Source organism: Haemorhous mexicanus, chromosome 27, assembly GCF_027477595.1.
Source record: "Haemorhous mexicanus isolate bHaeMex1 chromosome 27, bHaeMex1.pri, whole genome shotgun sequence".
NCBI lineage: Eukaryota > Metazoa > Chordata > Aves > Passeriformes > Fringillidae > Haemorhous > Haemorhous mexicanus.
Window position 1 is genome coordinate 6,411,511 of NC_082367.1, and position 15,472 is coordinate 6,426,982.

A 15,472-nucleotide genomic window follows, 5' to 3' on the forward strand; every position below is an offset into this window, starting at 1 on the left:
ATATTATAAGTTTTATAGCGGCTGTGAGGGCTGAGTTGCTGTCAGTAGACACTGACACATTCACCTGATCCCCAGCAGGCACACGGTGCTGGCAGGGACCCAGTCCTGCTGCCCAAGGCTTCTCCTCCTGCGCCGGACTCGCGTTTGCTCCCTCCCAGAGGGATTCCCTGTGGTGTGTCCTGCTGGGTGCTGGGCTGGGGCCAAGCCCTGTTTGTTGTCCCTGCACAGGGATCACTTCTGCCACATATCTGTTCTGTGGTGATGTTCTAAAATGGCAGCCTCAGACCTCAGAGTCTCTTTTGGCTCCCCACCTACTGTTTTCTGATGTTTTCTCTCATCCTAAAGTTGTATTTACTTCAACTTCACTTAAATATTTCCATATTCCAGAGGAACACTGGTACATGGGACCCAGGCCTAACCCACACCATGCCAGCCATTTTTACCAGACATCCATGTCCTGATTTCTAAGAACTTGGTGTTTATATCCCAAATAACTCATCTTTTTGTCCCTCCCGTGCCCTGCTGCAGCCCTGCACCACCTGAAGTTAAGCAGGCAGGTTCGGACCCCGCTGGCACAGGCCAGGCTATGTCCCGGATGGAACTCCAGGTACAGTGCTCTCCTCCCTCTTCCCGCTCTGCCAAGGCCTGGGGATGGAGGAGGAGGTGGGAATCTGGGTCTGAAAGGGTTGCAGAAGAGCATGGCCCAGTTCCCAGTTCACCTCTTGACAGCCGGGGAGCTCCAGCACGGCGCTGGGCTCTGACTGCCAGCGCATCCTGTCCCGCTGCCCAAAGTGTTGTGTCTAGATGCGCTCAGGTGGTTTTGGATCTGGGAATTCCTGGTTCCGTGCCCACCGCCCTCGCCTTGGCAGGAGCGGGGAGCCGGACTTTCTTGGATTGTCCGCGCGTGCAGTCACAGCCCTGGCGCGCCGCCAACGCCTTTTCCAGAGGGACACGGCCAAGCGGAGAGGAAATGACAACCGCTAACAGTTCGCAGAGGGCTTAATTCTAAATGGAATTTCTAGGGACAAAGAAGAGGCGCTTCGGTAACCCACGGGCAGAAACCCCGGGGCCGGCGGCCGCCGAGCGGCCAGCACGCCCCGGGAGCGCTCCGGCCGCGGGACATCGCCCGCTGCCCCCGGGGATCGCCCCGGGCGGCTCCGGCCGCGGCGGGGGAGCGCTGCCCCCCGGCCCCCGGCTCCGCCGATCCGCCGCGGGTTTTGCGGGCGGCAGCTCCGCGCCGGCGGCGGCCGGGGCCGGCCCGCTCCTCCTTTGTGACGGGGGGGAGGCTCCGCTCCGGGCCGGGCTGCGCTCCGCTCCGGGTTTGGCAGGCGGCCGCGGCGCTGGGTAAAATGGCAGCGCTGAGCCTCGTGTCGGACTGAGCCCGCTCGGCCGAGCAGAGTCGGAGCTCGCCCAGCCCGGCCCCGCCGCCGCTCGGCCCCGCTCCGGGGACGGCGCCCGCCCGCTCGCCGTGTCCCCCCTCCCTCCCTCCCGCCTCTCCCGCACCGGGAGCCCCGTCCCGGGTCCCCCCCCACCCCCCCTTTCCTCCTCCTTCCCCCCCACTCCCTCCTCCTCCCCTTTCTCCGCCGGCTGCAACCGAGGAGGTACAGCGGGGCCAGGCCCCGGGAAGCCCAGCCCAGCGGAGCCCTCCCCGCCTCGCCGAGCAGGCCGGGGGGGAATGAGCCCCCGCTGCCCTGAAGAGCCGCCCGCCGCCGCCTGAGCGGGGAGAGCAGAGCAGCGAGGCCTCACGCCGGCCGGCCAGGCAGGGAGCAGCTCGGGGGGACCGGTCCGGGGGGGTGGCCGGGCGGGGAGGGGGGGGATCATGGCTGCTCAGGTCGCCCCCGCCGCCGCCAGCAGCCTGGGCGCCCCGGCTCCATCCGAGCTGAAGAAAGCGGAGGCGCAGCAGCGGGATTGTCCCCCGGAGGAGGCGGGGGGTGAGGCGGCGGCGGCGGAGCGCGGCGAGAAGCAGGCGGAGAGCGAGGGCCCGTCGGGGAAGGAGCTGCAGGACGGGGCCGAGAGCAACGGAGGGGGCGCAGGGGCCGAGTCCGACCTGAAGAGCTCGAACGGGAACCCGGGCCCCAGGCCCGCCGCCGCCGCCACCCTGAACAATAACCTCCCGGAGCCGCCCGGTGGCGGCGGCGGCGGCGGCAGCGACGGGGTGGGGGCGCCGCAGCCGCCGCCGCAGCAGCAGCCGCCCCCTTCCCACCCGGCCGCCTTGCCCCCGCCAGCCTACGGCTTCGGGCAGCCCTACGGCCGGGGCGCCGCCGCTGCCTTCCACCAACATGGCGGACAACAAAGCCCTGGCATGGCAGCGCTGCAGAGCGGGGGCCTGGAGCAGAACTACCCGGGGCCGGCGGGAGCCCCCGCGGGGCCGCCCCCTCCGCAGAACTCGCACGGCGCCGGGGCCGAGCACGGCTTCCCCAACCACCAGTACAACTCCTACTACGCGGCCGGGCGCAGCGCCGGCTCCTACCCGCCTCCCCCCCAGGCCTACGCCCTGAGCTCCCCCCGGGGCTCCGCGCCGCCGGCCGCCAAGTCCCCCGCGGCCGCCGCCGCCGCCGCCGCCTTCCAGCAGCAGCAGCAGCGCTTCGGGGTCATGGGTCCCTCGGCCGCCGGCGGCGCGGGAGGAGGGGGCACCACCCCGCAGCCCACGGCCACCCCCACCCTCAACCAGCTCCTCACCTCCCCCAGCTCCGCCCGCGCCTACCAGGGGTACCCCGGGGGCGACTATAGCGCCGGGCCGCAGGACGGGGCGGCCGCCGCCAAGGGCGCCGCCGACATGGTCTCGCAGTACGGCGGGGGCAGCGGCCAGGGCTGGGCAGCGGCCGGCGGGGCCCCGCCGAGGAGCCACCACGCGCCCATGAGCCCCGGGAGCAGCGGCGGCGGGGGACAGAGCCTCGGCAGGAGCCAGCAGGTACCGGCCGGGCCGCGCGGGACGGGCCGGGGGGGGGGGTCCGGGCACGGGGCCGGGCGAGGGGCGCGGGGCTCGGGGGGCTCGGGGTGGCGGCGGCGGCTCTCCCGCGGGTTCCCCCCGCCGGGCCGGCGCTGCCGGGCGCTGCCATTGTCTGTGCTGCTCGCTCGCTCTAAAATGGCTGCCTCGCCGCCTTCCCTTCCTCCTCCTCCCCGGCCTTTGTGCGGGGCTCCCGGGCCGCCGCCGCCGGGCTCCCCGCCGCCCCGGGGGGCTCTGCCGGGGGCCCGCGGGTCGGGGCGGGCGGCGAGGGCCCGGCGGGGCCGGGCGCGGGGGGCCGGGGCGGCGAAGGGCGCGCCCGGGACAACGCGTGGCCCCGGCAGCGCCGCCGCCTTCCCGCGGCCCCGCGACCCCCGGCGCCGCCCCGGGGGGGTCCCGCGGCCCGCGGCGGGGTCCGGCGGGGCGGGCAGGGCCGCGAGGGGCCGGCGGGGCCGCGGGGGCCGCAGGGCGGGCGGAGGGGCCGCGGGCCGGGGCGGGAGCGCTGGCGGGGAGCTGGGCGATGGGAGCAGCGAGTGCGGATCGCTTGGGTTTGGGATTTGAATTATGGAGGTAAAATCCTTCTGTCAAAGCCAGGAGACAGTTGGTCTTAGGTTGACATCCCATCTGTGATCTGATTGGCTCCCCATCCCCTGCTCTTGGCCATTTATAATTGCCTCTGATGTAATGGTACAACCATCCTGATGAGCTCATAAACTTCCACACTCGCCTCCTCCGCCAGCCCCGGGACGGGGCAGCCCCGCGCCCCTCTCCGCATCCCCCGGCGTGACCTTGAGCCCCGCATCCCTCTGCCCCGTGCCCCGGACGGAACGGGAGGCGAGGGCACGTTGTTTGTACCTTGGGTTTATTTTCCCTGTGATGTTGGATTCAGCCTGGAATAGAGTCTGTGTTGTCGGAACGGTGGCAGGGCTGCTCCGCACAATGGGCTTGCTGTTTATTTTGGTTATGTGACTTTCCCCTTGGTATAAATGATTTCTTTGATGGATCTGAGGATGCGTTTGTTCCTGCCTGGTTCTGGCCCTTTTCAGAACTGGGGCTGTTTGGGTTCTTTATTAAATGGGAGCATGTGGGGGCTTCTGGGGTGTGTTACAGCCTAAAGAAGGAAAAAAAAATCCTCAAACAACCAAACAGTCAGAACCAAACTTGTGGCCAAAACGCTGAAATTGGTCGGTTACCAAGAATTATCAATTTACATTTAGCAGAACTGTGATACAGGGCAGGAGTCTCTAGCTCTGTGTCTTAGGGCACATTTTGACTTATTTTGAATGAGAACTGATCTGTCTCCTTCCCCCCCATAAATACAGGCGCTTCCTAGAGACTTCAGGTGCTGGTTGTGGTCAGGCTCAGCAGTGTCACGACTCTTCTGAGGAGTGGAACTAGGAAGAGCAAGCCTGAGGACTATCTTTATTGTTGGATGTGTACAATTCCCTCTTTGCTTGAATAGGAATGGCCAGGAAGCGTGCAGAGGAGAAGGCAGTACAGCATCAGACATTTTAGATATGGGGAAAAGAGGTGCTGGTATCTTCATCTGACAGCCTCGATTAAAAGCAGGTTCCTTTCTGTGCTCAGACTCGTGTCTCCAAGGCCTGTGGTGGCCTCGTGCAGGACTAAACTTCCCTTTCCATTCTCTGTGCTTTGCTCCGATTTCAGGCCAGGGTCGGAGATATTTGGTACCACCTAGGGTGACCTGCAGCCTCCAGAGCTGCCCTTCTTGCTCAGGACTTCTCCTGCACTGATGTGAAAACTGCTCAGTTGTTTGTCCCTTGGTTACCAAAGGCACCCTCTGCTGCAGCACCTGGAGTGAGTGGATTGGCTTTTCTTTCAGGTGGTGCTGTCCCAGACAGCAGATCTGCTCCGCTGGGGCTATCAAACCTCCAGTGCTGGCTGGCAGTGAGGGTTGGAGCATCCTCAGGGAAGGTGTCAGCTACTCGGGAATGTGGCCATGTGTTCCATGGATGGACAAAGTGCTTACTTTGTAAATCCTGAGAAATCTCAATTTAGATAAAACGTGTACCAAAATACGGAGTCAGGTTCAACTTCTCAGGTGTTTTCCTGCAGTTCACTTCTGTCAGCGTTCTGGTACAAATTTGTAAAAGAAGCTTTTTTTGTCTTGGCAAATGAATTTCACTTAATTCCACGAGCTGCTGACACAGTGCATTAGGAATACCTGAGTAAGTAGTCCCATAAACTGGAATTATTAATGAATAGTTGTTTTTAGAATTAGTTGGGCTTAAGGAAGGACAAATAGTGGATATAGAAGGTTAACCAGCAACTCCCTCACCTCAAAAACCAAATAACTTTCCCCCCCAGTCCTTTTCATTCCCAGGATTATTGGTCTTAAACTGACAATTCCTCTTTTTCTGCTGGAAAAAGAGAAGAGCAGAGGTATCTAAAGAAAAAAGCTTCCACGTGTCATCTGTGCTGCCCACAAAAGGTCGATTAATAATAATAAGACTCCAGCCCTGAATTACAGCCTCCTGTGCTGCGTACTCCTAAACTCCCTGGATTAGGAGAATTTAAAGCTTTGTGTCTCTCTTTGTCTTGCACAGCTCTGAGCAGAGTGGGTGCTTCCCACCCAACTCTGAGAACCTCTGGCGGAGCAGAGCAGAGGGCAGCTCGCCTGCCAGAAGCCTCCCAGGAACATCTCCAGGCAGGCTGGGGAGGAGGATGTGGGAAGAGCACACCTGGGAGTGCTGGGGCACAGAGCACTTTGGGGTGAGGAGCAGGGTGGTGCCTTTAATCCCTCCTTAGGTGCTCTTTAGGAATTCTGAGAGATGCCATCAGGAGGATTTTGTCACTTTGCTCATCAGGAAAGGCCCAGTAATTTTCTGTGAAAGTTGTTGGGGTGGAATGTTGCCTGCAGTGAGAGGGGTGTGTGGTCACACCAGGGTTGCACAGGGGTGGCTCCTGTGTGTAACCTTGATGGACACTTCACCCACAGCCAGGGAACACAAGGATGCGCCGTGGTTTTGGGGACTCGGTGTTTTTCCAGGTGATCTTTCCAGCTGGGGAGCACAGAGCAGGATCAGGAGATCAGCATGGCTGATCTGTGGTCTGTGGGATGAGAAATCCGGGGTTTGCTGTGGGAATGACTTGGAAGAAGCCAGGCCATGGGTCCTGGTTTTCAATTTTTCCAGCTCTCCCATGGATTTTTTTCCACTGCTTCCCCTCAGAGCATGTAGCAGCTCTTAGTAATGCGCCAGTTTTCCCAGGGTCTTGGGATTGAAAGGAAGCTGCTTGAGAGAAAGCACTTCCCTGCCTTTAATAGATGGGCATTTCTCAGGCTTTGGCTACAACGAAGTGTCTCCTGTAATGGGAGAACCCTTTGGATCACATTAAACATTGACATCTTGGATAACCTCCCCATAGGTGCCCCGGCATCTCAAGGCCTCTGTTATAAGTTCAGTGAAAGCAGTTTAAAAATCTTATGTTAATTTAAAAAAAAGCTTTTGGGCCTGTTGCCATACAAGAGCTATTTTTTGTTGACTTTGATTCCGACTTTAGTAGTGAGTGAGGCATGAAAAACGTTGTTGGAAATATGGTTTTTAAACTAAATTGGCACCAAAAGGCACTGTGCTGCCAGTGAGCTGCGATGTCTTGGAATGGGAAATTGGGACCTGGCTCCTCTTGGCTCGTGGTTTTTCCTTGCTTTGCATTGTAATGTCAGGAGCCCTGGAGTTGTGTGCTGTGCACTGGAGCTTTCCAACAAGAAGGGGAGTGCTGCATCTCCTTTCTCTGAATGAGTGATTTTAGGGCTTGGCTGTTTGAGAAAAAGCAGGAAAATTGTGCTGCTTTGATTTTTTTTTTTTTTTTTTTTTGATAAAATCTTGTTAATCCTGGTGTGGACACTGGAGTTTTTGCTGCTTTATCTTTTTTAAACAGCCTGAAGTCAACCAGGAGTTGTCTGATTCTCTTAAAATCACTCATTTTCTGCAGTAGCATCTCCCTGATGCCCAGCTTGGAGGTGTCCAGTGTTTCCAGGCAGGATGTGTGTGGGATTCAGGACAGTAAAATTCAATCCTCACTCTCAGCTGGAGCTTTTATTTTTCCCTGCCCTTATCACCACCAGTTTACTGGGAAACCCAGGACAAACCACTTGAGTGTTGTGGTGAAATGGGGTTAGCAAGGCTTTCCTACTGCTTTTTATGAAGTTTAATTGAGCTGCCCTGTGAATCCTTGTTTATTATCTGGGCTAGGGGAGGGTTTCCCCCTGTGGTGTGTCTCTTGTAAGGATGTTGTTGGTTGCAAGACAGAAATTTGTTTTCTGGAAGGTTTTGTGTTTGACTTTCAGGCCTTTTTTTTGGGGGGTAGAATACTTAGTGGTTTCCTGGAACTGCCCAGTTTTATTCCTTTTACCTGCTACAACTTCTGTTTCCTGTTTCTGGAATCAGGAAAACTTCCTGTTTTCCCTTAACAAGCAGGCAGAACATCTTCCCCAGTCTTAAATAATATTAGAAACTGGGCTGAGGAGAGGCAGGACAGTCAAATGTTCTGTTACAAAGCTGTGCCTGACTGTTCTCATAAGCTCGGTGTATTCATAATGCTTTGGGATTTTTCTGTTGTCTCATTTGAGAACTGGTCAGTGCTTCCTGTGTTACAGACGTATCACACGTTCCATGAGGGCTGTGCTAAAAATCCCAGCAGCTTTCCTTCAGAGAGAAAATAATGTCTAAAATTAGGCTTAATAGTGCAGCTGTTGGTTTTATCTGTTACCTCATACACGACTTTTCCACCTCTTTTCTCCCTTGCTCTTTTCAAAGGAACACCACCAAGTGGAAATCCAGCTTTCACCCTCGGCATCTGTGCTCTGGGTAATTAAAATATTAGAGGAGAAAATGCCCTTTCCAGTTCCTACTCTGTATTTAAAATTCTCTGGCTGGTGAGCCTGATCTCTTCTTTGAATTGCAGCTCCTGTGTGATGGATTGCTCTGGGGAGAAGCTCATCAGCAATGCCATTGCCCAATTCCTGCTAGGAGTGCTGGAAGCTCTCAAGGAGCAGCAAAACAGAAACTGAAGGCAGCAAACCTGGTTGGGGAGATGGAAAAGATAAGCTTGTCAATATTTAGCCACTTGCTTTTTCCCTCTGGAATGGTCCTTAAACCATCAGCAAGGGTGGGAAACAACATTTCCCCTTTTGTTCTGGTGGGAGAGAAAGGAAAGATACCTTCCTGCTGGGAAAAAGTGTTTTTTAGAAGTGCTACAAAAGTTTTTTCTGTTGTGTGCTGGCTGCAAAAAGTTCAGTCTTTAATTTATGCACGGGCAGTGGGAAAACTGGACTGGATGTCTGTTAGCCAGAGCCATAAATCTCCAGCTGGAAGTGAATGACAAGTGGGATGGGAAGAAAAAAGCTGTTTTTGGCACATTGGAACAGAGCTGCTGGGGCTGTGTCCGGTCCCTCCTGCCCGCCAGCTCCTGGGTGGCACCAGAGCAGCTCTGCTGCCCTTTTGGTGTTCCTGGGAAAGCAGGGGAGTTCCTCACCTGGAGATTAAAGCACGTGTCCTTTGGGGGGCTCAGGAGGACCACGCTGTGCCCACCCATCAGTCGTGTCCAGGAAAACTCCAATCCCAAATTCAACATCCTCTCTGCTTCTGGAGATGCTGCTTTTGGTTCTTTGGGTCTGAAGTTCTGCAGGAGCTGAGTTTGTTTTGGGTCTGAAGTTCTGCAGGAGCTGGGTTTGTTTGGGTCTGAAGTTCTGCAGGAGCTGGGCTTGTTTGGGTCTGAAGTTCTGCAGGAGCTGGGTTTCTTTAGGGTTCTTTGGTTCTGAAGTTCTGCTGGGTTTCAGGCAGCCTTTTGTCCCTCCCTGTGAAGCAGGGCTGGGACGTGGGGTCTGAATTCCCTCCGTGACTGTTCCTCAGCAGCTGAGCTGCTGCTGTGGGAACTTTGGGAAGGGCTGAGGCTCCAGGGCTGGGAAGGGTGGGGAGGGGAATGTGAATCCTCGGAGTGTCATGCTGAGCTGTGAGTGTGACCCCAGCCTCCCTCCCTGGCGTTAGCTGAGCACACTGGGACCCTTTGATGAGCCCTGTGCTCAAAGCAGCACAGGAGGAGCTGCTGCTGCCAGGACTCGGCTCCTGTAGGTGTTTGACCATTCCCTGTCCCAGTCAGACGTGGATTAATCATGTATTAGCACACGGCTGAGGGTGGGAACCCCACCCTGGGGTTCCCTCCCTGGCTCTTCCCTGCGCCTGAGCTCCGCTGCTGGGAGCCAGCAGCTCCGTCCTGCAGCTGGAGCATTTCTGAGGGCTCTTGCACCACATCAAGGAGAGCATTTCCAGGTTTGCCACAGTGTCTTTCTGGAGTGTTTCTGAGTTTTAAGTGACAGCTCAGTGAGTATTTACACAACGTGGGCATGAGTTCTCTGTAGTGAAACATAAAGGATGCTGCATAATGACAGGTAAAGTTAATAAAAGCAGCCTCAGAATTCCTCAGCAAGTATTTCTTTTTGCTTGAGGTGTTAAGAGTAAAATGTGGCTGGAGTCTAATTTCTAATAATGTTCTTTATATTTTTTTCTGGGAAGAAAAAGGGACAAAAGCGTATAGGCTCAAATAGGGGGACTGGTTAATTCTGTTAATAGGGTAAAGAAATATCTTTATGAGAGAGTGGATATAGTGTTTATGTCTTAATTCCTATGAAATTTCCATGAAAAATCAGTTTGTGTAAATAACTCCAAAAAAACTGCTGCTCCATTACAGTTATTGGCATTTCATGTGATAACCAGCATGTCATTATTTCCTTAAGCCAGCTCTGGTAATTGAAACACTTTCAAGGACAAATTAAATTGCTATTAACTTTCTTTCTTTTTCTCTATTTTTTTTTTAACTTAAGTAACTTTCTCTCTCTCCTGGATGATTAACATTAAGCCTAAATTGGTCCAAGAAGCTCTGGGTTAGACATGGGCAGTGGTTTTTGGGACCCCTGATGCAGCTGGAGGAGCAGAGCCTACTCCTTGTCCTGGATTTGTGGGTGCCTGGCCATGTGGGGAGCCAGAGGGGACCAGAGGTGGCTTTGTTGTGGTGGGATGTGATGGGCACATCTTGGATGTGGCTGGGAGGAGGCTGAGGCCAAAGGTGGCTCTGACCTTCTGCCACTTACAGCTTTCCACCCTTAGAGATTCTGTGACTCTTCTCTAAGAGAAATTCTTGAAGCTGGGAGGGCTCTGGAGTTTCCCACCCGGGGAGGATGAATGGGTTAAAGAAGTACTTTCCTCCCCTCCACTCACTTGTGAAATTTCATTCAGGTTTGACTAAGAGAAACCCTGAAAATTACCATTTCCCTTCTGATGTCAGCAGGTGCTGGCACCCTGCCTGTGAGCAGCCAGCAGGAATGTTTGAAACCCTGGGCCCAGCCCCAGCTGCACCTCCAGGCTCTGGGAATGGCTCTGCTGGGGCAGGGGCTCAGCATGGCCAGGACAGGGGCTCCAGCAGCGAGCACACGAGGCCCAGGGCAGGGAGGGAGCTGCTCTGGAAATGGCCATGCTGGTTTGGGTGTCAGCCCTGGGCTGGATCGTTCTGGAGGGGAGAGCCTGCACTGTGGGCTCTGCTGCCTGGGCTCCTTGCCTGTGCTCTCTGTTTGGTGAGGATGTTCCCCTGGCTGAGCTGAGGTCTGGAGGTGAATTGGGGACGTCACCAGGCCCCCGTCCCCCTCCAGAGCAGGACCAGCCACACCTGAGCACAGACAGTGAGCTGCCCCCGTGTCTCAGTGCTGTGCTGCTTGTTGGACATCAGGGAAAATTCCCCAGCTCGAATCAGGTTCATTGAGTGTCTCTTGTCCTGGCTCTCCAGGTGTGGAGAGCAGTAATGCACACACAGTAACCTGCTCTCAAACCTGGGGCTTTGTGCCTCTCCCCTGTTTCCTTGAGAGAAACTCTCTGCTGTTGCAGAATGTCTCCCTTTGCTTCCAGGGGACTGTCCTGCTTTGCCACCTGAACTCTGCCAGGTCCTGGGCTCACTGCTCTCTCTGGGATCCTTCCTGGAGGCCTGTTTGCAGTTTTGTACTTCATAACCAAGGGTGGATTTAAAGTCCAAATGACTGTAGGACTATGCACCCTGTGCGAGTTTAGGAGGAGAGTCTGGTACTCATTAACTCTGTGTAAATAATTAAACCAGTGCCAGGCTAGAGGTGATCTCCCCTCAGCCCTGCTCCTTGTGAAAGGCTTTCAACAAGAGTTCTTCCCTCTGTGCAAGAGATCCAGCGAAATGGTGGAGGTGCTGGAATTAATTTAAAGAGAAAAGAAAATCAAGTTTTAACTATCTTTGACTTTGGGGTTTGCATGGCTAATCAAGGAGAAGGCTTCCCATCCAAGGCCAGGTTCTGAGTGTGATCATGTGTTCCAGAAGCTGCCTTTATGTGCCCTGGCTGCACGTGTTGTCTCTGTTCTGGGGAGTCCTGCAGGCCTGCCCCTCGCACTGCATGGCTGTGGGGGGGTATTTTTTATTATAAAAAACCCCAAACTCATTTACTTACTGTTGTGTGGGGCACTTGTGGTGATAGCAGTGCTTTGGATCCCCTGGGAAGGTCCTGGGGCAGCTGCTGCATACAGCACAGTTGAACATTAATTTTTAAAAAAATTATATGTGAATAATTGGACAGTGTTTTGAGAGGAGACATTTAAGTATCAAAGTATGTCAGGGTCTTTCAGGTTATTGTGGCAGACCAGTGAGGCTTGAAGGAGAAGTTTTCCATGTTTTGGAAGCCTCTCCCTGGCTCTGCACCCTGCAGGTGGCAGAGGGGTGCTCTAAACAATAGCTCAGAATCCAGGTTAATGCCCTCACTGCTGGATCAGAATTTCTCTCTGGGCATGGGGTTCCACCTTGAACAGTTCTCACAGGATCACAGATTGGGAGCGACCTCTGGAGATGTCCCAGGCCAAGCCCTGCCCAGGCAGGGTCACCTGGAGCAGGTGGCACAGGGACACGGCCAGGTGGGTTGGGATGTCCCCACAGAGGGGGACTCCAGCCCTCCCTGGGCAGCTGTTCCAGGGCTCTGCCACCCTCACAGAGAGAAATTCTTCCTCAGGTTGAGGTGGAACTTGTGTTTTATTTTATGGCCATGGCTCCTCGTCCTGTTACTGTCACCACTGAGCAGAGTCTGGCACCAACCTCTTTAGGATTTCTCTGGTTTAAGGAAAAAATCACCTGGATGGAAATGTGGTTTCCAGCAGCCTGTGGGCAGATTGTGGCTCCCTGGAACAGGGCACACTGCTGGGGAAGGGCCTTTAGGGGAGGAAATGAGAGTGTTGGCATAAAACCCACCCCGACTCAGGTCGTGCATTGCAGAAGCAGAAAGCCTGACTGGCTGCTGTGCAGGAGACACGGGCAGACCAATCCTGCCCCAAATTATCCTGTCTGCCTGAACTTGAAAGATGTTTCTGAGCCCCTTCCCTGTCCTTCCTGCTCCCTTCCCAGGCCATGGTGGTGTTGCAAAAGCTGCTTTCCATGTTAATTGTGATTGATTACCTTGCAATCTGGGACAAGATTTCCTTTGAAAAGCTATATGCTGATTTGGTGTCAGGAATTAAAATCAGATGAAGTGATTAGTGTTGTATGAAACATCCCAGAGCAATCGAGTGCTCCTTGGTTTTCAGCTGTGTTCTGGCCCTTAACCCTTCCCTGCCCTCTCCTTGGAGCGGGGTGCTGAATCTGCTGCCCCTGCTCAGGTGAATCACTCAGCTGGGGTGCTGGGGAGCCAGGGGGGGTGCTGGGGAGCCAGGGGGGGTGCTGGGGAGCCAGGGGTGGTGCTGGGGAGCCAGGGGGGGTGCTGGGAGCCAGGAATAGTCCTGGGAACCCTGGGGTGGTGCTGGGGAGCCAGGGGGGGTGCTGGGGAGCCAGGGGGGGTGCTGGGGAGCCAGGAATAGTCCTGGGAACCCTGGGGTAGTGCTGGGAGCCAGCAGAGGCAGGTGCCATGTGCTGCTGAGCCCCAGAGCAGGGATTTCCTGGCTCTAGTGAGGACTCTGAGCGTGCTGGTGCTGCTCCCACAGAGTGAGGGGCAGGAATTGAGGAGAGCTTTGTGTTTGATCACTCTGTAAATGGCAATAAACTGTTCAGAGGTGTCACTGCTGTCAAGGTGCAGTCATGGCTCATCTTCCTTTCCTCATACGAGTTGCCTTACACTTTCTTGTTATACCTGTTCCTGGAACCAGTGGAGACTTTGCAGCGTTGGCTGTTCCTCCTGCCCCCTTGGCATTGGCACGGTTGGGAATTCTTGTATCCTCTCCCCAGCTGCCAGCACACGCTCCTCTTAACTCGCTGAGCAACTCCCCACGTTGTTCATTCTGCCTGGAAAGAAATCTGGATTTTTCTGGATGGAAATTAAATAAAAGCCCAAGGACAGAAGCGAGTGTGGGGCAACAGAAGCAGGCTTCAAAAATTACTGTAAGCAAGGCCTGGTGGGCTTAAAAAAAAAAAAAAAAAAAAAAAATTAGTATTTTTAAGTATCAAGGACCTTGTGTCACTCAGGATGTCTGTAGTGAACCTGAATCACAGCAGCCTTGGCTTGGTGAAGGCTCCAGGAGTGTCCTCCCTGCTGTCTGGAGCTGCCTTGGCTGCAGCTCCCAGTTTCTTGCCCACGTAGACTTTCCATCTCCCCCAGCCTCCTCTTCCCCTGCAGCCCTGCTTTGCTGGATGCAAATAGCTCCTTGGGTGTAAATACTGGAGATTGGTTGTGGCTTTGCTGTAAAGTTACAGAGCCCATCCTCAGTAAATGCAGATGGTAACTTGTCATTACTGCAATTTTAAATATTTTTGGTTCTGTGGAACTGAAGTGGAGGCTTGAAGGTTGAATTTTAAGGCTAAAATAAGAGAAGGCTCAATAAAATTCACAAAAATAGCACCCGTATTTGTCAGCTGCCGTAATGACAAGGGAAATAATGTAACTTTTCTGTTTCCTATTAGCAAAACAAAGCTTTGCTACCTTGTTTCTGGTTAGATACAAAACACAGCGGGGTCAGGAGTGATGGGAGGGGGCGTGGGATTTACTGAGTTACTTCCTAACCAGGGGACAGCGGGGCTGGTGGCGATGTGTGCTGACAGCTCCTGTACCCGAGGCTGTTTGAGGGACTCTTGGGGTCATCAGTGGTGCTTATCCCAACCTCCTGGCTGGGCTGGGGCTGTGAGAGCAGCCTGGGCTGTGTCACCCCATCCCAGGGCCGGGGTGGTGGCCGCTGTGGAGCTGTGAGCAGTGAGAGTGTGCTGGAGCACAGGGGGTTGTGCTGGCACAAACTGGGATTGCCTGTCTTCCACAGATTCATCCCCAGCCTCAGATTTCTTGGGTGATTTTGATCTTCCATAATGCACTTCTGAATGAGTTCAGCCATTCTGCAGGAGCAGGGGAGAGGCTGAGCTGTGCCTTGGAGCAGCTGCAGGCCCCGACACGCAGCTCCTGTGGAAGCTGTGGAGAAGATGGAGCTCTGGCATGAGGCACCTCCAGGAGCTGCAGCTCTCCAAGGATCAGGGTGGCTGTGTCCTCCTCCCTCCAGGTGCTGTGTGTGGTAGGAGAGGTGGGGCTGTGGGGACCTGGGGTTGTTCAGAGCCCTGAGCTGATCCCAGAGGCTCCCCAGGAATGCCCATCCCAGCGTGGGAAGGGGTCATGGGAGTCTGCCTGTCCAGTTCAGTCTGTTCAGCCACTGTTTATTCTGGTGTAAAATGAGATGAATTTGCAAAGTGATGAGATATTCAAATACAGATGGAGCTTTCAGACACACAAGTGGGTAGAAACCTGTGCTGCTGCATTTTACAGATGAAGATTTATCAGGAAAGTGTTCTTAGAAAGGGACCCAGGAGGCTGTGCTTGGAGGTGTCTTATCAACTCCAAAGCATGCACCAGCACCCTCAGATTTCTGTGCAGAAAAGGCTTTTAATGAATTGATAAAACTACCTTTATTCTAGAAAGCAAACTGCAGTGAGCCCTTGCGCTGGCTCTTCCTTCAGACCCGCAGTTTTGGGAAGCATCCCTCGTGTTCAGTAGCAGAAGACATCTGCCCATGAGATCAGCGGGGCTTGTTTTAAAGGAAGCAGGGGTTACAGGGAGTTGGCTGGGTGACTGAAGTCTGCCACAGGTTGCAGTGTCTGGATGTATTTCCGGGGCATCTGGAGCCCTTTCAGGTTTTCAGCGCTGTTCGGAGCGGATATTTTGGGACTCCCTCGCTGGGGATGGGGAACAGCTGCTCTCGTGCTCCTTGGAGCGAGATCACTGCAGCAGTGGTGACACTGAGTGTAATTCTGCTCTTCCACCCTAGCCCTTCCTCCTCCTGTGTGTTTTCTGGCTTGCTCTGGCCCGGTCCCATCGCTGTGGTACCACACGAGCTCCTTCCAGGCGGGCTGGAGCGGCAGCGCTGCCGTGGGACGTTCGAGCGCCTTTGTGTTGACTTGCCTCCAGTTCATTAGAGCAGAACTAGGAGGCTGGCTAAACTTAAAGCCTGATTTAATATTCAGGAAGGAAGTTTCTTTCCATCTTAAAAGGAGCAGCACCTCATTACAAGGATCACATGTTCCTTGGGATCATCTCCCATGGAGCTC

General features: G+C 55.0%; 1 protein-coding gene across 3 annotated transcripts in view; it reads left to right on the forward strand.

The window, feature by feature from the left end:
• The first annotated feature begins 1,546 nt into the window (after positions 1-1,546).
• ARID1A (AT-rich interaction domain 1A) overlaps positions 1,547-15,472 on the forward strand; it is a 55,163-nt gene continuing 41,237 nt past the window's right edge. For all 3 annotated transcript variants that reach the window (XM_059868761.1, XM_059868763.1, XM_059868762.1), the window contains exon 1: positions 1,547-2,911. In XM_059868761.1, the coding sequence (XP_059724744.1) occupies positions 1,820-2,911 (1,092 nt within the window). In that variant the 5' untranslated portion in view covers positions 1,547-1,819. The remainder of the gene's footprint in view (positions 2,912-15,472) is intronic.